The sequence below is a fragment of the Amblyraja radiata genome, chromosome 5, assembly GCF_010909765.2.
Source record: "Amblyraja radiata isolate CabotCenter1 chromosome 5, sAmbRad1.1.pri, whole genome shotgun sequence".
In the NCBI taxonomy this organism is placed as follows: Eukaryota; Metazoa; Chordata; class Chondrichthyes; order Rajiformes; family Rajidae; genus Amblyraja; species Amblyraja radiata.
In genome coordinates, this window is record NC_045960.1 from 44541553 (window position 1) to 44566582 (window position 25030).

Genomic DNA, 25030 nt, shown 5'->3' on the forward strand with positions numbered 1-25030 from the left:
TCCACAAAAACATGCCCTAGACCTACTGACACTAATCATTCAATCACTCTACCAACCAACCTATACCTCAGTCCAGCACATTGGTAAGGAAATGCTGCTCAGCGATAGCATATGAGGATTCAAGAGTTAAGAGTATATAGTTTACTTGCGTACTCAAACTGGACAATAATATTCTTCCTTAAAGCAGCATAACAGGTTTGTGAACACAGTACACAATACGATAGGATAGAACTTTATTTATCCCAGGAGGAAAATTGGTCTGCCAACAGTCATAAAACACAACAAGATACATGAAACATGTCATTAAAGTGACGAGTGGAAAGTCCAGGATTGGGGATGTGCAAGATGATGATGATGATATAATTTATTGCCACACAGCCAGGCTGGTGGAAATTTGGGTTGTCTGCAGCGATACAATAATAAAGAACACACAACCACAATCAAACTGTAACACAAACATCCACCACAGCATTCATCACTGTGGTGGAAGGCACAAAATTTGGCCCGTCCTCCTCCATTTCCCCCCCGTGGTCAGGACAAAGATTGGGAAGGAGGGGGGCAGGGGAAGAGGAGTCAGTCCGAGTTGTATCTGATAACAGGATAAACAAATAAAAAATGTACTGCAAAACAAAACAAACTGCTGAATTCCCCAGTAAAACCAAGACAGTTTACAGTTTAAAGTTTAGTTGCCGTTTGTCGTGTTGGAGAATGAGGGAAAGCATGGGAAGGACTTTGGTGGGGAAGTGTTGAGGAACTGAAAAAGGGGGTAGAGAGCTCCTCTATAATCTTTGGTAGAGAGGGAGTTGAGATAGATTATTCATTTGTTAGCTTTGCTACACTCATTAAAATAAAACAAAATTTGCAAATCCAATCACATTAGTTGTCTACATCACTTTAACAGACTTCCGGCCCCATCCCATTTTCTCATTTAGCAAATAATAATGAAACTGCTGAAAACGAAATGTGAAACCTACTCAAAAAATCAACACTTGCAACTAAATCGCTTTCTTGCTGTACATGACAATGACTCAACATTGTACCACAGCAAAAAAAAATAACCTCAGTGGTATTTGAAAGGAGGAAGTGCCTGTTTTCAGACAGTTAAAACGGAGAGTTTTCAAACACCATAACAGATGTGGTGGTCCAAGAATGAAATTTTGGGTGGAGATTTCCACAACCAGAACTTCTGTGGCTAGTTGTGTGTCCAAATAATAACCGTGGGAATTTAGGTTAAAGCATGTAAACAATTAAGAAATGTGGGAAGGCGAAGGAGGGGAAAAATCTCTTACAGTGTAACTTTTCTCCAGGCAATGTTAATAAAATGAATATGATGGAACACATTCGAGTTAAAGACAGGTGAGGTGCCAGATGACTGGAAATGTTGTGCCTCTATTCAAGAGGGGCTGCAGGGAAAAGCCTTGGGAACTACAGGCTAGTGAGCCGAACATCTGTGGTCGGAAAGTTACTGGACAGTATTCTGAGGGATAAGATATACATGCATTTAGATGGACAACGGATGATTTGAGATGGTCAGCATGGTTTTGTACATGGGAGGTCGTGTCTGATGAATCTGATTGTGTTTTTGAAGTGACCAAAAAGGTTGATGAGTGCAGAGCAGTAGACGAACAGTAGCAGCAGCCAGTAGATGGATTTCAGCAAGGCATTCGACAAGGTAGGCTGCTCTGGAAGGATAGAGCACATGGGTTCCAAGGAGCAATAGATGATTGGATAGAAAATTGGCTACATGGAAGGAAGCAGAGGCAAAAGGGGAGTGTTGTAGAGCAGAATGATCTAGGGCAAGTGCAGGTACATAGTTCCTTGAAAGGAACAGGTAGATAGGGTAGTCAAAAAGGCTTTCAGCACATTGGCCTTCATCAGAGAATATTGGGTAGAGAAGTTGGGAGGTCGTGTTGCAGTTATTTAAGTCGTTGGTGAGGCCACATTTAAAGGAATGTGTTCCGTTTTGGGCACCATGTTATAGGAAAGATGTTGTCAAGCAGGAATAAGTGCAGAAAAGAGTTACGAGGATGTTGCCAGCACTCGAGGGCCTGAGATATAGGGAGAGGTTGAACAGGCTAGGATTCTATTCCTTGAAGCGCAGGAGGATGTGGAGTGATCTTGTAGACATGTACAAACTCATGAGAGGAATAGGTCGGCTAAACCAATAGAGTCGCTTGCCCAGAGTAGGTGAATCGAGAACCAGTGGACATAGGTTTAAGGTGAGTGTGGATAGATTTAATAGGAACCTGAGGTAACTTATCGGAACCAGAGAGGGATATGGGCCAAACGCAGGCAGGTGGACCCAGTGTAGATGGGAGACATTGGTCGGTGTGGGCAAGATGGGCCAAAGGGCCATTTTCCACGCTGTATGACTCTACCAAAGATGTAGGAATGAAAGAGCCTCAATCGTTGACCTTGTTCAAGAGGTGCAAGATACTAACTGTTTCTAATGATGTGAACTAAAGTATTGGAGTAATTTAAAATTCGGGATAAGGGATTGAAAAGAAATATGGTGGTAGGAAAATGTATAATTATAGTTTACTGCAGCCACGAGCACAAATACCAAAGGCAATTGCCTATCTGGTGCCTAACTAATATGCATGCAAGTTAGCAAAAAGTCAACCACGTTAGTGAGTTGAAATGTGTGATTCAAAGAATGGTGTGAGAGAAAAGACAGCAATGTTCTATCTGGATGAGCTTCACTTGAATCGAGCTGTGACCAGTGTCCAGTAATGCATGTTATTTCTCCACTAGGATACATATTAGACGCATTAATTTACAAACATGTTAACTCCGGGACAGATATAGGCAGCTAGGATCAAGTGCATCCCTGGAGGAGTTTGAGAAACTAAGGAGTAAACTAAAAAAGGAAATCAGAAGGGCAAAAAGTGGCCAGGTGATAGCTCTGGCGGGTAGCATTAAGGACAATCACAAAAGACTTTATAAATACATAAGGGGAAAAAAAGTAACTAGAGAGAGGGTGGGACCTCTCAGGAATCAAAGCGGTCACCTCTGTGGGAGCCACAGGAGATGGGCAAGATCCTAAATGAGTATTTCTCCACTATATTTATCGAGGGGAAAGACAGTAGGTTGAAGGAAATTGGAGCAGTCACTGGAAGTGTCTTGCGAGCAGTCAGGGTTACCGTCGAAGAAGTACAGAAGGTACTGTCGTGTTTGAAGGCAGACAAATCTCCAGGGCCTGATCAGATATATCAGAGGACATTGCGGGAAACTAGAGAGGAAATTGCGGGAGCTCTGGGTGAAATTTACGAGTCATCCTTAAATACAGGAGAGGTGCCGGAAGACTGGAGGGTGGCAAATGTTGTGCCTCTTTTCAAGAAGGGCTGCAGGGAAAATGCAGGGAAATGTTAAGCTCACCGGCCTATATATGTAGTTGGTAAGTTACTGGAGAGTATTCTGAGAGATAGGTTATACAGGCATTTGGATGGGCAAGGGCTGATTAGCGATAGTCAGCATGGTTTTGTACGTGAGAGGTCGGGTCTCACAAATCTGATTGATTTTTTTGAAGACGTGACGAATAAGATTGATGAGGGCAGAGCTGTAGATGTTATGTACATGGACTTCAGTTAGACATTCAACAAGGTTCCGCATGATAGGCTGCTCTGGAATGTTAGATCGCATGGGATCCAAGGAGAGATGGCTGAATGGATAGCAAATTGGCTCCATGGAAGGAAGCCGAGGGTGATGGTGGAAGGTTGCTTCTCGGACTGGAGGCCTGACTAGTGGTGTGCCTCAGGGTTCGGTGCTGGGCCCGTTATTGTTTGTCATCTACATCAATGAATTGGATGCGAACATACAGGGCAAGATTAGCAAGTTTGCTGATGATACAAAAGTTAGTAGTTTTGCAGATAGTGAAGATGGTTGTGAAAGATTACAGCAGGATCTGGATTGATTGGCGAGGTGGGCGGAGGAATGGTTAATGGAATTTAATACAGAAAAGTGTGAGTTGTTGTATTTTGGGACGTCGAACAAGGGCAGGACTTGTTGTAGATGCTCTACAACACTGAGTAGTGTTGTAGAGCAGAGGGATCTAGGAGTACAGGTGCATGGTTCCTTGAAGGTCGTGTCGCAGGTAGATAAGTTGTTTGGTACTTTGGTGTTCATCAGTCAGAATATTGAGGATAGAAGTTGGGAGGTCATGTTGCAGTTGTATAAGATGTTGGTGAGACCGCATTTAGAATATTGTGTTCAGTTCTGGGCACCATGTAGTAGGAAAGATATTGTCAAGCGTGAAAGGGTTCAGAAAAGATTTACGAGGATATTGCCAGGACTAGAGGGTGTGAGGTATAGGAAGAGTTTTTGTAGGCTGGCTCTCTATTCCATGGAGCGCAGGATGATGAGGGGAGATCTTATAGAGGAATACAAAATCATGAGAGGAATAGATTGGGTAGATGCACAGAGTCTTTTGCCCAGGGTAGGGGAATCAAGGACCAGAGGACATAGGTTTAAGGTGAAGGGGGAAAGATTCACAGTTATGGGAATCCGATGGGTAACTTTTTCACACAAAGGGTGTTGGGTGTATGGAACAAGCTGCCAGAGGAGGTAAATGAGGCTGGAACTATCCCATCATTTAAGCAAAAGTTGGATAGGTACATGGATAGGACAGGTTTGGAGGGATATGGACCAAGCACAGGCAAGTGAGACTAGTGTAGCTGGGACATTGTTGGCCGGTGTGGGCCAGTTGAGCCAAAGGGCCTGTTTCCACACTGTATCACTCTATGACTTCATGACTATGACTCTGATTAGTTGGCTGCTGATGAATTACTGAAGAAAATAAGCAGTGTGATTAACAAAAGTCACTAGTTTAGGATGCACCATATTCCAACAAAGTTGGATTTATTCAAACATTAAAATATACATTTTTCAGAAGACGAAACAAGTTTTGTTTTAACATTAACATTTACAATAATTACTTACAAAATTCAAAATGACATACTCCATATAATCATTAAAATACTTTGCTCCAGAGAGAACTAATTCATCTTCTCAATTTTCAAAACAGTTCCTACACATTTTAATTTTTAAACAAAATCTGTTCACGGCATTTTCTTGAGATTTGAAGTTGAGGCTTGAGAATTATTGCTTGGCTATTTCAATGCATCAGCAATACTATAAACAATCTGAATTCTTGTATCTCATTTAGGATTGTTTATTTGTTTTTTATATTAGTTAATCAAAAAAAAAAACACAGTAGAATGTCAGGTTATAAGGCTATGAAGAATATCCATTTGAAATTCAGGAAAATATATTCATGGCTGGAGGAAATTGGATTCACAAACAAAAAACACAGAAAATTTTAAAATTAAACTTATTCAACACAACAACAACTTAAAAGACAGGGATTAAAATATGTTTTTCTACCAACACTGGTGTTCCTGTGATACTATTATTGTAGGAAGGAACTGCAGATGCTGGCTTAAATCTAAAATTTCGGTCTGAAGAAGGGTCTCAACCCGAATCGTCACCCATTCCTTCTCTTCGGAGATGCTGCCAGTTCTGCTGAGTTACTCCAGCATTTAGTGTCTACACTATTATAGTAGTACAATTACAATTTTTAAAGGACCATAAGTATTACATTTATATGAATTTGTGTGCCACTTTTAAATAAACAAATAATGACTTCTGATAAACCTATCTACTGCTCATCCTGTCTTAGATTTTACTTCACAGCACCTGAACACATATGCAGATGTGAATAATGTCTTAGCTGAAAGTGCAATAATGAACCTAGCACAGTGGTTAACTTAAGTAACAGCCGCACTATTCTTTGGAGACCTCTAACTTGGCCGAAGTATGCCTAATAGCCTGATAAATGTGGCAACATTTCCTTGGCATGAACAATTAATTGCCTGTTGCTTTTGTCTTGTTCATTATTATACTGATTCAATCCAAAAAGAAACAGCACAATCCAAAAATCATCTACCAGGCATTTATCAGCTGTTAAATTGGAATTATTATTTATCATCCCTGGAGTAATATCAAAACCATCAATCTTTTAACTGCCTATTGTTGCTTACTTTGAAAATACTTTGTTGTAGGAATCTGATATTTGAAAGGCTTTTTAATTCTCTCAATAAAATCATGGTCAAAATGTTTCAGAAGTAGCAAGGCTGAATTTGTATTATCAAGCCACTGTTATTAAGGTATCTGAGTATTTTGACGGTACATTTATGCATCTAAATATTCATTATATGTTTTTTTAATTCAATTTATTTTCACAATTTTAGGCTATTCGTCAACAATTCACAACAACATTATCTAGTTAATTGAAAACAATTTGAATACATAATGTTCACCTTTATTTTTAAATTGTGTATCATTAATTAGTATGCACCTTATACTGTGGTCAAATAAAGAACAATTAATACCTGGTAGAGCAATGTTGTTTGTATCATTATAGCTGCAGAGTTAATAAAATATTGGGCTCCATTTCGCTGGAGTGCAAGAGCAAATCAGCATGGAACTGTCAGCATTTCTCACTGCAAGTGTGTTTTACGACTCCTGTGGAAAGAAAATTACTGTTTGAAGTTCAATTGCTGTACCCCACTGCTAGAATTCAACACCGAGCATTTACTTGCTGAGATAGCCTCACATTCTCTATGAAAGCTCTCATAAGATTCTGCTCCAGGCCAGACCTTACTTTTATTTGTTCCAATCATTTCATGCAAAAAAGCTATATTTTACTATAAACAAATGTAAAAAAAAATCCTGATGTCGGAGCAGCTCTATTCCTATCCTAGGTATTTATGATCTTCAATTATTTGCAATTTTATCATAGAACGTAGAACAGTACATCACAGGAATAGGCCATCGGCCCAAGTCCATAGTGAACATGATGCCAAGTAAAACTAATCTCCTCTGGATGCACATGTTCCATAACCCTCCACTGCCTGCATATTGATGTGTTCATCTAAAAGCCTCCTAAATGCTACTATCGTACTACTGCCCTCACCACCACCCTTTCTATTTGTTCCAAACACTGCACCACACTCTTTGTACAAAAAAAGTTGTCCCACACATCTTTAAACATTACCACTCTCACCTTAAAGCTATGACCTCTAATCTTTGATATTTCTACCCTGGGAAAAAAAGTTCTGAATGTATACCATATCTATGTTTCATAATTTTATATACCTCTATCAGGTCTCCACTCAACCTCCGATGCTCCAGAGACAACAATCCGAATTTGTTCAATCTGTGCTTCTGGCTAATACTCCCCAATGCAGACAGCATTCTGGTAAACTTCTTCTGCACCCTCTCCAAAGCCTCCACATTATTCCTGTAATGGTACAACAAGAACTGCACATAATATTCCAAAAGGGGTCAACCAAAGTCTATAAAATTGCAACATGACTTTATAACACTTATACTCATTGGCCCAAGGCAAGTGAACTTATTTACCACTCTATTTACTTGTGTTACCACTTTCAGAGAGATATGGTTATGGACCCAACAATCAATACATTAATGCTGTTAAGGATCTTGCTATAAAAAGTATGCTTACCCTTTACATACAGCCTCGCAAAGTACAACACCTCACACCTGCTTGAATTAAAGTTATATCTGCCATTTCTCTGCTCATTTCTGTAGTTGATCTTTATCCTGCTGTATACCTTCCTCGCTGTCCACAACTCCACTAATTTTGGTGTCATCTGCAAACTTGCCAACCATCATCTACATTTACATCCACATTTACGTCCAAGACATTCATATATATACTAGACCAAGTGGGACCTGTAGGGTCCCTGTCAAATGGGAGGTCTGGTCCCCCAACGCAATATTCCACCACTCACCCATTCCCCAATGCAATATTCCACCATTCACCCATAACACCTCATCCTCCCTCTTGTTAAAAAAATGCAAGGACTTTAAAAAAAAATCAATTTCACTTCCCCTGCCTCCCCCAGGACTCCCTTCCCCTCCTTTTCAGCCTCACTCTGCCCCCTCCCCCTCCTGTTCAGCCTCACTTGCCGGGACTAAATGTTCTATTTATGCAACATTGTTGCAAATGAGATTCCATTGTGACATCACAGCTGTAACTGCCAGCACTTGAAGTTATCGGTCTCAAAGTGGGATTTAGTAAAACTAAAATAGTTAATAACTTGTAAAATATAACAACAATCTGAAAGAAACTTGTTGAAAACACACAAGACAATTTATTTTGATAGTGCCAACAATTTTAGCGCCATCGTGTACCGTGTTGGCGTAATTTCAGGATCTCACACGCACCCACGCAGACAGGCAGACATCCAAACAAGATGAGAGTTTTAGTAACATTTAGATATCAGAAACAAGAGAACCCAGCACAGATCCCTGCATCCGCCACTAGTCACAGATCACATCCTTGCACTATAACGCTTTGTCTTCACCAGGGACATTTTTACAACTTACCGAAGCCAATTAACCTACAAATCTGTATGTCTTTGGAGTGTTGGAGGGAACCGGATGAAATGGAGAAAACCCACACAGTAACTGGTGTAGATCAAACACTATTGCTAATTTGATCCGTGTCTGGTTTTGCTGCTGATGACCTAATCCATAATCCATGTCAGGTTTCCCACACCACCGCGACCTCGTGCTTGCGGGCAGCCATGTTGTGTTTCAGTTTTAACTTACGATTCGGAGCCTACAGTACTCATCTTGATGGTCACTGTATGTATAAAAATTAAAGTACTTGTTATGATATATAATGACTCTGTATCATAAGTACTTTGCAACAACTCGGAGAATGTACAAACTCTGTACATACAGCACCCATAATCAGGACCGAACCCAGATCTCTGGCACTATAAGGCAGCAACTCTACTGCTTTGAGACTGTGCCACCTCTAATCACCTATCCATGTTCTCCAGAGATGTTGCCTGATCTCGACAAGAGTCAAGAGTGTTTTATTGTCATAGATCCCAGACGGGACAATGAAATTCTTACTTGCTGCAGCACAACAGAATATGTGAATATGTAAACATTGTATATAACGGGAAAAAAAAGAAAAAGTTCAATAAATAACAAATGTAGTGCAAATAACAAATAATAATATAGTCTTTTGCAGTTCAGAGCTCAGAGCTTATTCGTTGTGTTTAATGGCCTAATGGCTGTGGGGAATAAGCTGTTCCTGAACCTGGATGTTACAGTCTTCAGGCTCCTGTACCTTCAACCCGATGGCAGTGGTGAGATGAGTGTGTGGCCAGGATGGTGTGGGTCCTTGATGATTTTGGCTGCATTTTTGAGGCAGCGACTATGATAGATCCCTTCGATGGTGGGGGGGTCAAAGCCAGTGATGGACTGGGCAGTGGTCACAACTTTTTGTAGTCTTTTTCTCTCCTGGACGTTCAAGTTGCCGAACCAGGCCACGATGCAACCAGTCAGAATGCTCTCTACCATGCACCTGTAGAAGTTTAGGAGAATCCTCTTCGACATGCCAAATCTACATAATGTTCTCAGGAAGTAGAGTCGCTGATGTGCCTTCTTTACAATTGCATCGGTGTGCTGTGTTCAGGAAAGATCTTCGGATATATGCACGCCCAGGAATTTGAAGTTATTGACCCTCTCCACCATCGTCCCGTTGATATAAACAGGATTGTGGGTCCTCATCCTTCCCCTACCAAAGTCCACAATCAGTTCCTTGGTCTTACTGATGTTGCGAGCCAGGTTGTTGCACTGGCACTATTTGGACAGTCGGTCGATCTCACCTATACACTGCTGCTCAGTTACTTCAGCATTTTGAATCCTTTAGTGTAATAACCAGTTATTTTCTATGCATGGGCACTCCTCAGTCTTCTGGGACTTCTCCTGTGGCTAGGAAAGACACAAAGATCTGTGTCAAGGTCCCTGCAATCTTCTCTCTTGCCTCTATCAATAACCCGAGACTAATCCCATCAGGTCCTGGGGATTCATCCACCTTAACACACTTCGAGCCTTAACACCACCTACTTCTTGATCTCAAACCACCCAAGCATAGTTTAAGTTATGAGACAACAAGAAGACAACAAATGAAACGATAATTAGGGTGCAAATTTTTGAAAGCACTACATTAAACTGGATTTGTTCTTACATTAATTTTCAACTTAAGATCACAAGCCAAAACATGAGGCTGTAGAAATTAAGCTCTAAATAGGATATGGCATAGTCTTTATAAGGACTGTACTTTGTGCATAATAACACCAGTTCATCTGTCATTTAGTTCTCAACATTTATATATACTTGTCTTTAATTTGTTCAGAAGGTAAAAACAAGCTGCAATGAGTTGTATATAGTAACTCATACCAGCACAGAACTGAAGCAGATACTTGCTTGTGGCATGTGATATTTTTGTACGGTAGCCTATGGGACAAATAAAAAAAATACTTTTTGAGAGAACGGTATTTGAAAAAGGAGCAATTATATACATTTACATTCCAAAGCACATCTCCATGCACCAGAAGGGATATTCAGTATAAACCACAAAACATTCTGCACGTTAATTTTCAAAGCGCACCTCAACAACTAGATTACATAAAGACATTCAAAACTTGAAGCATGCTGCAGGAACATTAATTCATAATATTCCCCACTTAGACAATAAACAATAGGTGCAGGAGTAGGCCATTCGGCCCTTCGAGCCAGCACCTCCATTCAATGTGATCATGGCTGATCATCCCCAATCAGTACCCCGTACCTGCCTTCTCCCCATATCCCCTGACTCCGCTTCTTTAAGAGCCCTATCTAGCTCTCTCTTGAAAGTATCCAGAGAAACGACCTCCACCGCCCTCTGAGGCAGAGAATTCCACAGACTCACGACACTCTGTGAGAAAATATGTTTCCTCGTCTCCGTTCTAAATGGCTTACCCCTTATTCTTAAACTGTGGCCCCTGGTTCTGGACTCCACCAACATCGGGAATATGTTTCCTGCCTCTAGCTTGTCCAAACTCTTAATAATCTTATATGTTTCAATAAGATTCCCTCTCATCCTTCTAAACTCCAGAGTATACAAGCCCAGCCGTGGTTTTTCACAAGTATACACGCCCACTTCTGTGGTTTTTCGAATAAAGGAGACCTTTCGGTAATATAAATTGTATCATAGGTTTTAGCATGTTAGAACTTACTCCAAAATTGATTCCTATATGCAAATACAAAGTACAGTAACCAAATAAAGTTTGGCCAGTTTAGAAGCAAATCAACTTCTGCATCAGAGAGTTTGCAATCATTCACATAATTTACATAAGTTTTACATAATTTACATAAATTGTTTTTATTTTAATCATAATTTAAATATCTATATTAATTAACAATTTGTTCCATTTAAGGGTGATTTCAGGATTCTCACTCTAATAAGCGAATTTACCATGCAGAAGTAATTCCAAACTAATTTCAAGTGCAATTGCTCCTTTCTCCATGCCGAATTAATCATTACCATTCTACTCTAAAACTAAATTCTAACACCCTCAAACAATATATGTAATTTTTGAAATTTATTCCCAAATGCAAGATGAAAGCAACGGTATATTGCATTCCATTATAGAAATTTAGTTTCACTAAATTCAAGTCCCAAACAATGGAAGCAGAAACCATTTTGTTGATGCCACAGTGCATGTTTAAAACTACTCATAAAGAATGAATTATGAAATGAATTAAATGGGTCAATATGATGCATAGTTAATATTAGTAATAAATCAAAATATGGTCCAACAAAGAAAACTGTTGGAAGCATTTAACTACAACTTTTAAATTTAAATGTGTATATGTTCCTACTGATAAAACAATTGACGTAATTAGCAAAAAAATATTTCATTTTCTTTAAACTTGTCAAGACTTTAGCAAGGTCATCAGCAAATGCATTTCTACATTATCATTAAAACACGTGTAATTGCCAAAGGCCACTCCCAAAGGATGCAAGGCAACGTTGATCACGAGAAACACCCTAATTTCATGTCACATTTTGATATTTAAAAAAGTGCAGACTGCATAATTATTGTTTCCATTTTAAAAGGAGGAGCCATAGAATTATCTATTGAACCACCTCTATATAAATACAACAGGTTTCATCACTTTACAGTATACCAAACTTATTCTTCATCCAGTTCACTCTATTGGGAAACCATTACAGAAGCAAGGTCACGAAGACCAGACACTGGTATGTTTTATTTATATTTTTGCTGAGATTTGCTAACATACAGATGAATAATGAAAACAAGGATCCAGCTCACAAATTCCATTAGTATTACATTATTTGTCATTTAATCACTCTTAAACTGATAACTTGTCAGAATTCTATTGCTAAACTCTCGATTGCAGACATTTTACTTTTACCTGCTTAGCAGGAAATGTTCTGGAATTGTTGGGTTATAAAACTTAACAGATTTCAAATACAATCACAAATAATGTTAATTTCAAAGATGACCACATAATTGGCACAAAATAAAACTTTTTTGTAGGGTCTTAATCAAAGTTTAGATCAGGTCAGCTGATGCATTTTTCTTCTTCCCATTGATGTGAGAACAATTGCCAGTAGAATTGTGAAATTGGCGACTGTTTTGTCTGAAGAAGGGTCTCGACCCGAAACGTCGCCAATTCCTTCTCTCCATAAATGCTGCCTCACCCGCTGAGTTACTCCAGCATTTTGTGTCTACCTTCGACTATTTTATCAAAGTCATTTTGCAAATGTGAAAACTGGAGGGAAATATCTCCATTGCCTCAACTAATGTTATTGAACATTTTAATGTTTTCTTTTAATATTTCATTGTATTGCTGTTTTTTTTTTACATTACAGCTGCAACATGGTTTCAAAGGAAATTAGAACATTTCTGCTATTGCTGCCACTAAACCTGGTTTATGGAACTGATCTCATCAGATATGTTTATCCTGCTTATAATATAAAGAGCCATGGGAGTAAGTTTACATTTCATCCTTGAACATTTATTTTGAATAACTACAGCATAAGTGTGTCAAAGACAGATAATGATGACAAACTTAGCTACAATATTATTATAAGCTGATCTTTTTTGTAAATTCTAACCGTAATTCAATTTCTTTTTTGTGTTCTACAAGTAAACTGTAGTATGCTGGCTTAGCAGAAAGTAACTGAAAATTAACTAAAAATGCCACTCTAAACTGATCAATCGGCAAGGCATAAGTACTGCAGCTTTATTTTAAGATTTGCAACATGCAAATACAAATACATGTTCAAGTAAATACATGTATGAGATCCCTACAATAAATTCAGCTGAAACGATCTGGAAATAATAGATAAGTCTAAAGAGGCACTCAGCAGATTGCCTCAAAGCATTGTAATATTCTCCTAAAGATGCTGACTACACCATACGTTCATTTAAAAGGTTGTGTTTACAATTGCAAACAGTTATGCAGGGTCATTCTGTGAATTTCGTTCCAAGGTGATATTTACCTCTTGGTCAGAAGATATAGATTCTAACCCCATTCTACAATGAAGTACATAATCAGGACAGATACTTGAGGGATCTCAGTTGAAGGAATACTGCATTGTTTGAGATATTCCCTTCTATGTAAAATATTTAAATTAAAGTCCAATTTTGAAAGAGATCTGCTCAGGTATAAAATTAAAGCTAGATCCTAACACCACCAACCCAAAGCAAACCTGGGCAAAGGGATCAATATATTTTCCACATCCAACCTGACCATTAATCATGTTATTGATCTGGTTGAAGACAAACCCCCAAATAATTAAGAGGATATATGTTATAAGCAAAGCATCCTCACGGATAGCATGGCTAGGCCTGGCTCAACCCAAACCAAACCTAAATGATTCATTAGAATGTTCACCTGACCCAACCTGAACAAAACACATTGTTGGCTCCTATCTAGAAACATAGAAACATAGAAAATAGGTGCAGGAGTAGGCCATTCGGCCCTTCGAGCCTGCACCACCATTCAATATGATCATGGCTGATCATCCAACTCAGTATCCTGTACCTGCCTTCTCTCCATACCCCCTGATCCCTTTAGCCACAAGGGCCACATCTAACTCCCTCTTAAATATAGCCAATGAACTGGCCTCAACTACCTTCTGTGGCAGAGAATTCCAGAGATTCACCACTCTCTGTGTGAAAAATGTTTTTCTCATCTCGGTCCTAAAAGATTTCCCCCTTATCCTTAAAATGTGACCCCTTGTTCTGGACTTCCCCAATATCAGGAACAATCTTCCTGCATCTAGCCTGTCCGACCCCTTAAGAATTTTGTAAGTTTCTATAAGATCCCCCCTCAATCTTCTAAATTCTAGCGAGTACAAGCCAAGTCTATCCAGTCTTTCTTCATATGAAAGTCCGGACATCCCATGAATCAGTTTGGTGAACCTTCTCTGTACTCCCTCTATGGCAAGAATGTCTTTCCTCAGATTAGGAGACCAAAACTGTACGCAATACTCCAGGTGTGGTCTCACCAAGACCCTGTACAACTGCAGTAGAACTGCCCTGCTCCTATACTCAAATCCTTTTGCTGTGAATGCTAACATACCATTCGCTATCTAGTTCCTTTGGCCAGCCAAACTCTATTCAATTGCCTACTTAGATTGGTTTAAAACACAGACATTTTTCTAATATCCTGGACAACATTTATTCCTCAAACAATACCACTGAAACAGAGTAGATAGACACAAAATGCTGGAGTAACTCAGCGGGCGGGACAGGCAGCAACTCTGGAGAGTAGGAATGGGTGACGTTTCGGGTCGAGACCTTTCTTCGATCGAAGGAAGGGTCTTCTTCTTCTGCAGTTCCTTTCTACACACAGAGTAACTGGATGTTGCTTAGTGTAAGCTAGCTGATATACTTAGTATCATAATCACTATAATTATATTCCAAAGGTTTGCTAATTGACTGTGCGCTTTAGGGAATCTTAGCGATGAGAATGATAATATCTCAATTTAGTTCTTTAATTTTTAGCATAATGTCCAACAAGTAAACTCTCAGCAAGCTGATTGTTCCTGTTGTTGCCATCTGTTACTTTTGACTATAAACTGTATTGATCCATACCTGTTTTCATGCACAAATCACACGTTAAAAGTTATTTTGTGCATGTTTTAAAGCGTCTGCAACCATTTTCTATTGAAACCCCAGCTATTGGGAATACACTTGCAATTCCCTCTGGTACAATTGCATCAATAGGCATGGCAACAACACCTTACTTCCTATCAAACAGAAATTGGGTTTAAAGATTATGAATTGCAACCATCATTTTTTAGTAACAGTAAATAAAGAAACAAATTCAGCTAGGAACAATAATAAATGAAAAATGTCACTGGGCAAGAATTCATTATTTATAAGCACTGATTCCCACACAATTGTTTTTCAATTTGCTGTTCTTTTCGCCATTGTCTGCAAACACAGCATTTCTACTCTGTCCACCTCAATGTTCTCCCATTCTCCCCATCCCCCCCATCTCTCCTTATCACCACTGCAACCTGTGCGGTGACATGGAGAGTGCACTTTAAGGTAGCTGCACCATTTCCCAGCAAACAGCAGGCACTGTGGGCACAAGCTCTGCAAGCAGCTGTTTTCAACAAAAATAACAGATTGTGATCCACCACTTCTTGAAGAAGTAACCACAATAATAATTTATTAACGTGAGGATAACCCAATTTCTGAGATGACCCAGTCTTGGTTTACGTCACATTCAAAACAATTTAATGTCTCAAGGAAGTACAACATTCAATTTCTCAGCATTTCCAAGAGAAATCTGGAGTCCAGCATGCCACAGAATTTCTAATTTGCTTGTATGATTTGCAATTCAAACGTATCAAATATAGTATCCAAAAATGGCTTTACGATATCTTGCTGTAGGAAAAAGATAAATACAGATTTGCATGTCAAGCTTGTGTTAAATCTAATTAGCGTATATTACATGTATTATTGGCATATATAATAATATTTAACAAACCTATTAAAAATAATATTGACATTCTATCTCAAAAGATTATTTTTTACAAAGATATACAGAAAATTAACATAACTTCAATATATATGAGAATAACTGAAATCTGAGTTTTCAGAATTTGTTTGTTTGTCCTGAAGAAAACAAATCTCAAGTGCCCTAGTGAGACCACACCTGGAGTATTGTGTGCTGTTTTGGTCCCCTAATTTGAGGAAGGACATTCTTGCTATTGAGGGAGTGCAGCGTAGGTTTACAAGGTTAATTCCAGGGATGGCGGGACTGTCATATGCTGAGAGAATGGAGCAGCTGGGCTTGTACACTCTGGAGTTTAGAAGGATGAGAGGGTTTCTCATTGAAACGTATAAGATTGGTAAGGACTAGGACACACTAGGGGCAGGAAACATGCTCCCGATGTTGGGGGAGTCCAGAATCAGGGGCCACAGTTTAAGAATAAGGCATAAGCCATTTAGAACGGAGATGAGGAAACACTTTTTCTCACAGAGAGTGGTGAGTCTGTGGAATTCTCTGCCTCAGAGGGCAGTGGAGGCAGGTTCTCTGGATGCTTTCAAGAGAGAGCTAGATAGGGCTCTTAAAAATAGCGGAGTCAGGGGATATGGGGAGAAGGCAGGAACGGGGTACTGATTGGGGATGATCAGCCATGATCACATTGAATGGCGGTGCTGGCTCGAAGGGCCAAATGGCCTACTCCTGCACCTATTGTCTATTGTCTAATACATTGTCTGATCTTGGATGTGAAATACTATGGAATAGTTCACTTGTCACTGCAAAATCATGTCTTACTTTTGTTCCCTGTACATAATCTAAAATTATGTACAAATTCTGGACTGTCAGTAAGAGGACTCTGCACCACAACTCATGTTTTGGACATTCTATCAACGAGATATGGAAACGCCACATAATGAAATTTGACTGCTTAAACACTCCAATTAACTGATGAAACAATATTTCATTGATCCCAGAGCTATGACAAATTGCTTCAACAGTGTGCCATAGATTTCTTGGTACAATCCTTTTGCCTTTCATCTGTAACATTCACATGATGTTGCAAAACATAATATATATTGCAAACCTGTGTCTCTGATGAATTACATTCTCCTGAAGGTAACTAATGGACACTAATTAAAAGTGGAACTTTCCAATTTTAGGAATTTGCACTTGGCATGTCATGTAGGTATAGTGAGAAATGTTAATATCTTTCTCTTTCCAGAGATGCTGCCTGACATGCTGATTTCTTCCAGTATTTTATTTTACTTACGATATCTAACATATGCAGTTTTTTGTATTGTTGTTTGATTTTAATGTGATCCACTTTACAATGCTGAGTGGCAATTAAAGCATGGTAATTATGATTGCTGACATAACTTCATGAACAGAATTGTCAATTTAATGGGCCGGAACTGTATCAACAACGAACTTGTTTTTGCCAATCAGAGAATGATCACTTGCTGTCCTAATCCAAAATGGTAAGGCCCTGCGCAGCAGTTGAACCTGGAGTGACACAGCATGTGGCAGGGAGGTGGGGTTCAGAGTGAAGAAGGGTCCCCAACCGAAATGTCATCTATCCATTTAGCCAGCTTGCTGAGTTCTTCCAACACTTGTTTTTTTCACTCAAGATTCCAGAATCTGCAGTATCTTGTGTTTCAAAAGGATCTAAATGCGAGTCCCATGGGTGGAACACCAGTGTAGAAATTATTGGCAGTGGTACTTAACAGTAAAATTGTATTCAAACCAGAGATGCATGTTAACACTAAAGCAACGGAGAAGATACTAAATCGTATTTTATATCGACATATAGACTAAGGATGACCGTGTTGCTATGTAGTCTCATTGCAGCTATTTGATTTTTGCACATCATAATTATCAATGCACGGATTGTCACGGATAAAATTATCCACAATTTCACAAAAAACTTGAAAGACCCTTTAACTGGTACAGTATTATCTTACGATACAATGATTTTCTGAGAAAAACACCGGAAAAGCAATTGGAACAGATTGTAAAAATCAAATTAATTTCTTGCAGGAAAGGGAGACTCATGCAAAATACAGCATCCATATCTTATCTTACCCAAGACAGATGTTTTTCTTTGACAATAACATATATTCAGATTGTAGTGGTGCTGTGTGGAGTACATAATTACCGAAATTCCAGTGATCAAGAAATTCAATGCCCATCTCTAATGATCCAGAGAATATACCAGGATTTATTTCCCTAACTAAGCATTTTCTGCCACAACAATTCCAATATCAAAATCATCCTTACAAATAAATACCAATAATTTTACGTGTTATTTCCAACAGAAATCTAAATTATGTAATTTCCAAATAACTTGAATTGCGACATACTTGTGGAAAAATGGACTGGTTGGAAAACCTTGTCAGCATGACAATAATAGGGAAGAAAACTGATATGTATTCAAAATAAAACTAATTCAAATAGCATGCTGTTTGTATTGGGCCTCAATTTGATGAAAATATGTAGATTGGGTTTATTATTGTCATGTGTACCAAGGTACAGTGAAAAGCTTTGTTTTGCATATTATCCAATCAGATCAGATAATACTATACATACGTTCATGATGACATGAACGCTTGTTCATGTCATCATTGCCAGTTATTATTACCAAGTAATAATGCCCTGTTTCTACCTTGCTGGCAACCTTCCTATGAAAAAGGTATTGGCATTCCATTTAGCAATGGAGGCTCAGAAATTCCATAGAGGGTGGCACAGCGGTAGAGTTGCTATCTTACAGCAACAGAGACCCGGGTTCGACTGTGACCAAGGGTGCTCTCTGTAAGGAGTTTGTATGTTCTCCCCGAGACCTGCGTGGGTTTTCCCCGGGTGGTCCAGATTCCTCCCACCCTCCAAAGACGTAAAGGCTTGTAGGTTAAATGGCTTTGGTAAAATTGTAAATTGTCACCAGTGTGTGTAGGATAGTGTTAGTATGCGGGCATTGCTGGTCGGCACGGAGTCAGTGGGCCAAAAGGTCTGTTCCTGTGCTGTATCTCTAAACTATACAAAATTAAAGTATGCTGCAGACTGTAAATGGTTTATCAATTTTTTTCTCTGCCATATGCGGCGGCGCGGTGGCGCAGCAGTAGAGTTGCTGCCTTACAGAGCTTACAGCGCCAGAGACTACAGGTGCTGTCTGTACAGACTTTGTACATTCTCCCGTGATCTTCTCGGACGCTCTGGTTTCCTCCCACGCTCCAAAATACGTGCAGGTTTGTAGGTTAATTAGTATTGGTATTGGTGGCTTGGTATAAATATAAGCTGTCCCTAGTGCGTTTAGTGTTAATGCATGGGGATCACTGCTCGACGCAGACTCAGTGGGCCGAAGGGCCTGTTTCTGCACACTGAGTCTAAACTAAAAAAATATTCTCACTTTATCTTTCATCTCTCCATTAAATCCTTTCTTCCTCACCATCCATTTTTCTTTCCATTCAATTTGGAAGTAATCGACCACATTAATAACTACAATTTTATATTTGTTACTGCAAGTTAAAAATACTGATGGCTTTATGTTACACCGTTTAAAAGAGTATCAGTGCACAAGTGTCAATAGAAGCGATTGCTTGTCAATTTCAATCACCACCTATTGTGAAACTACAGTAGAGACAATTGTGTTCACCTAGACTGTTTTTTTTACCAAGACAGCTTTTTTTCTTGCTTGTCAATTTGCAAAGTAAGTTGCTAAAGTGCTTCTCCTTCACGCTCAAAATTGCGTTTTGAGCAATTTGTCTCAAGTAATTCAAACAGTGTTTCGTAATTCATCAGTTGCATTGTATCCAATTAATGTAATGTAAACATGCATTACGGCAAAAGACGTACAACTGATTGCAAATCATGTTTGAACAAAAGGAAATCTTAAAAAACATCAGGTGGTTCAGAAGGTAAATACTGTATATCATTTAATAATACTAGACAGGGATATGTACTTGTAGATGAAGATAGACACTGCCTTTTGTATGGTTCACAAATTCAACACAATTTGAACACAAGGCCTGGCTACCTGACCCAAATCTGAGAGAATTCAACTTTGTGTGTCAGATTTGGATGAAATTGACATTAAAAAAAAATATTGCTCTCTCAATCGGGTTGGGACAGCAGTATTTATAAATGAATGTGCTAATAAGTTATCAAAAATTTTGAAAATCACAAAATTGCAGATGCTGGAAAACTGAAAATACTGACACTCTACAAGCGAGACAGCATCTGTGGAAAGAGAAACAAAGGTAATATGTCAGATTGAAAGTAGACAAAAATGCTGGAGAAACTCAGCGGGTGAGGCAGCATCTATGGAGCGAAGGAAATAGGCAACGTTTCGGGTCGAAACCCTTCTCCCTCCGATGTCAGATTGAAGACTATTTTTACTGTTTTGAAACATATGTAAATGTACAATTTTTTACATATTCACATCTAATGCTGTCTGGTGACTGAGGAGGAAAGTTTGATACCAAGCGTACTCAGTCACCACAGATGAACATGAGGCAGTCTTTATCCAGATTTATGGTAAGAGTGATGCTAAAAGGAGCAGAAGATGCAATTGGATTCAGGTGTGTCCAGGTTGAAGAGTTTGACTGGAAGAGATAATGGAAAAGAAATAAACATATTTGCAATTGCATGGAAGCCAATTTGTAAATATTGGTACTGATGGAAGATGGTGAACCAATTGGAGCTGTATGTCAAACTATGGGCACATGCTCTGAAAGGTTTCTAGGCATCAATCAGATCAGGTTTTACTTATATAACTGAGTAGGCACCTACCGAACACTCAGATAATTACGCGGGTATGGAGACACAAAAGACTGCAGATACTGGAATCTAGAGCAAAAATTGTTTGTTTGTGCTCAATTACAGGAGTATGTTTTCAGAATCCCAACTTTAAGTTTTCATTGCATTCTAGACCTTTGATGTGATTTTGTTAGACAAAGGTACCACATAGTACTTTTACAGTTGAATATTATTTCCCACAGGTTATTGGTAAAGCCCTATAAAAATCGATGTAAGAATTTGGCTGTTCTGAACCTAATGGAATAACTTTACCATTTAGACTGGATGAGCTACTCTATACCAATACTCCAAAATTTTAATCTGAAAGTAAATGCTATTCATTGTATTTTTTGTTTATATTTTCAAACCTTTTCAACAAACATATAGACTCCTTCAACAGGAACAAAATTATAACATTCAATCAGTTACTTATCTTATTTTTATTTTCTCAAAAATAGGCAATGAAATAAATTTGCATCAATCGGCAAGCAAAGAAGACAGTGAGCATAAGAGCAACTCACATTCTGCAAGTAAGCCATATTCATTATTTGTAAGCAGGGCATATAATTGAAATTTGAGCATCTCTATTCCATGGTAATTGTTTAGAGGAAATGGGCTCTTCGGTTCATTGTGTCCATGCAACAAAAATTTTCCAAATCTGGATAAGAGGGGGGTGGGGATGGGGGAGAATGCCTAGTCTTCCTTAGCAAACCACCCACAAACTTTTAGTCTTAATGGGAAGAAGGCTTTTGAATATATAACATCAATATCAATTAACCCATTAATTTCATTACATTTGATCTGCATACCAAAATATAATAGGGAAATGGTTGGGAAGTTTTAAGAGCATTCCAACTTCCAATGCAGGAAACACTGAATTTAAGGTAGAGTGAGCACTTAGAAATTTAGAAGCACAAATGAATTCAGTTTTTGAAAGAGTAACGAGAACTAGGCAATAAACATGAGAATTAGGTAAAGACTATAATGTCTTCAACAAGAAATTGTGATAACAATTTTAGGCAGTTAAATATACAGACCTGCATGCATTGCATAGAACTGTGACACTGATATTAGACTGTTGCAGCATGGAGTTGAATCAGGGTCAATGGACCAAATGGTCTCCTTGTGTCCTGTATTTACATTTCTATAATTCTATCTTCAAGTTTATAAAGATACTAGACCAAGTGCAGACCCGTTGGGTCTGTTTCCCCAACGCGCGTTTGCGGGGGGGGGGGGGGGGGATTGGGGAGCTGCGGCATCACACTCAAATGAGCCAGATTTTGCTAAGGTTTGACAATTAAGCTATATGGTTTGGCTCCTGCTGGAAACAATGCAATGAGCCTGGTTTCCATTCCTCCATAATGAATGTTACAAGGCATAACCTTAAAATACAGCTAGACTTTGAGCCAAACCTCCAATCCTTGTTGGGAAAATATTGAAAGCCTTTCCTTCTACATAAAACCTGCTATTTCAAATGGCAATCTGCCTCTCTATTTTCTTTTATTATTCTAACTTTGTCAAGACAAGCACAGTAAGGCTGTGCAAAGCATTGATAGCGCTGGAGCGGGAAATTCACCAGGATGTTTCCTGGGTGGAGCGTTTTAGTCAAGAGAAGAGACTGGAGAGGATAGATCTGCTTTTTCCTGGAGTAGCAGTTAAAATGGTACATGATTGAGGTATACAAAATTATGAGGTGTACAGGTATATGGAACAGTACAACACAGGAACAGGCCCTTTGGCACACAATGTCTGAGCTGGACAATAATATCCTTTGCCTGCATATGATCCATATCCCATCATTCCCTGCATATCGTTGTGCCTGTCAAAAAGCCGCTTAAGTGCCAAAACCGTAGTAGAACCTGATAAAATGTAACCAGAAAATAAATAGGGTGGATTGCAGGCAACCTTTGCCTTTATGGTGAATAAAACTTTAATACATCGATTTAAGGCAAAGAGCAAGAGATATAGAGGGGGTTTGAGGGGGAATATTTTCACCCAGAAAGTGAAGGGGGGACTGGAATGCACCGACAGAGAGTGGCGGAAACAGATTTAAGAAATGTTGAGACAAGCACATAAATTGTTGAGGCATCTAAGTCTACAGGCCAAGTGCTTGATGATGGGATTAATACAGGATGAGTGTCCACTAGTTAGGATGCATGTGGTGGGCCGAATGGCCTGTTTCCATGCTGACTTTTATGTTAAAGATTCCATATCAGAATTAGCTGCTTTTATTGCTGCTATTTATATTATTACATGATGATAATAGTACATTAGACATGAACTTGGGGTGGCATGGTAGCGCAGCGGTAGAGTTGCTGCCTTACAGCGCCAGAGACTCGGGTTCGATCCGAGTGCTTATCTGTACAGAATTTGTACCTTCTCCCCGTGACCTGCGTGCGTTTTTTCTGAGAACTTCGGTTTCCTCCCACATTTCAAAGACGTACAGGTTTGTAGATTAATTGGCTTGGTATAAATGTAAAATTGTCCCTAGTGTAGGATAGTGTTAATGTGCGGGGATTGCTGGTTGGCGCTGACTTGGTGGTCTGAAGGGCCTGTTTCTGCGCTGTATCTCTAAACTAAAATAAACTGATGCATGTTTTCAGAGTTGAAGAGACACAATAAAATTATAAACTATATTCATGAAGTAGAAAAGCTAAATATGATTTAAACTAATTTGACTATCAAAGCAGCTATTGTTCACGAAACTCTGTGAACATAAATGCCTATAATATCAGGAAACATCTTTACGTCATTTTTACGTCTTTTTGTCAACTGTTTTAGTTTGTAAATAGTGGTGAATAGGATCCTGATTTATTTGGCATAGATAGTATGTAAATTGCTGGTTTGTGTTTGATAGCTTGAGCCTCCAATAGGTTCTTTTTTTCATTTTTTCATAAAGGATCAGTATTATTTTTTCATAAGTTACAAGTTCCTGGCACTTTTCAATGTTTGAAAAAAATTCTAAAAGCTTTTTTTAATATTGATTTTAAGGTAATTTTAAGGGAAGAAACTGTAGATTGTGTATTTTTAATGTTTAAAACTGGAATATTCTTCATACCAAAACCTGATGTGGTAACAGGAGACAAATTGGGAAGTGACAGCTAGTGTCTATCTTGAGGCCAATATAACTAATGCTTGCTGCGCAAATATATGCAACCACAGGCATTCACCATTTCCTTTTTGGAAATCATTGAGAGTTCCTACACATCCTACAAGTGCGATAGAATCTGAGTTCAATGCTGTAATTTCCCCACAGAATGTTCTAATTTAAATAAAACTAATATAGAATACCAGGGGAAACCGGAAACAAAAACAAATGTTATCATTGCTGTGTATTTTGTGGCTGAATATCAAAAAAAACAGCATTCTAAATGTAAGCTTTGGTCAGAATGATGCACAGTGGGACCCAAGACCACCCACCACTATTGGCTGCACGAATGCTGATAAACAGCATGATTGGTGGGAGCAGATTTCCACAGTTCAATGTCATATTAGTTGACTATTGATAGCACCCACAAGACACCTCCACTTCTGACCCTATTTTGTTTAGTTTAGGTTAGTTTACTTTAGTTTAGTTTAGAGAAGGTGTGGAATCTTCTGTTCACCCTAAATAGAATCTTATCCAAGCTTTGACTTACTGCCAAAACTGCAATCATTCAACGAGATTGTTAGCCAACTGAAAACCCAATATCTAAACTTTGATCATTTCCAAGTTTGATGTCTCCTTATCAGCCAATGATTTGTCGTCATCATCAAATAATCCAATACTCTGCATACTATACTCCAATTGAACAAAATCCTCCACACTAATTGCATCCTCACCCAGCTTCACATTTCTATGAACCTGAATGACCATTTATCAGGATTCTCAAACTCATCTTCAGGTTACTCCATAACCTTACTTACCTTTCCCTTGTTCTTTGCTAAAGCCAACCATTTTGTTTCATTATTAATTTTAGGGATATTCCAGTAAATCAAAATCTCTAACAGCTCGACAGTTACAAGTCTGAAAGCGCATTGCAGTTCTGTAATGGCAAGATGAAATACATCTTATTTTGCAAAATATTTAGTGAAGGTTTGAAATTATTTTTATATAAACCAAGCAGTCATCATGCATCTTGTACCATCTATCTATCTTCTATATTACTAAAAGTCTGTTCTTGACCGGTTTTGGCCATCTGTGCTGCGATTTCTGAGAGAACGCCGCCACCTACGGTCGTCATTTTTGGCCACCTCGCTCAGAGCCCCCCTCCGCCGCAGGTGTGCCGAAGATTTTTCCCGTCGATGAAAAATGACAGAGATATTAATGTTTTTACAAAATTCCCCATTCTCTCTGCTG

At 38.8% G+C, this 25030-nt stretch overlaps 2 protein-coding genes across 3 annotated transcripts in view; one reads left to right on the forward strand and one right to left on the reverse strand.

The window, feature by feature from the left end:
* nt5dc1 (5'-nucleotidase domain containing 1) overlaps positions 1–25030 on the reverse strand; it is a 492890-nt gene that overhangs the window by 359431 nt on the left and 108429 nt on the right. The gene's annotated exons all lie outside the window — the stretch shown is intronic.
* The window catches only part of LOC116973236 (collagen alpha-1(X) chain-like), a 37612-nt gene continuing 24664 nt past the window's right edge, over positions 12083–25030 (forward strand). For both annotated transcript variants that reach the window (XM_033021117.1, XM_033021118.1), the window contains exons 1-3: positions 12083–12130; positions 12767–12885; positions 21150–21221. In XM_033021117.1, coding sequence (XP_032877008.1) covers positions 12774–12885; positions 21150–21221 — 184 coding nt within the window. In that variant the 5' untranslated portion in view covers positions 12083–12130; positions 12767–12773. The remainder of the gene's footprint in view (positions 12131–12766; positions 12886–21149; positions 21222–25030) is intronic.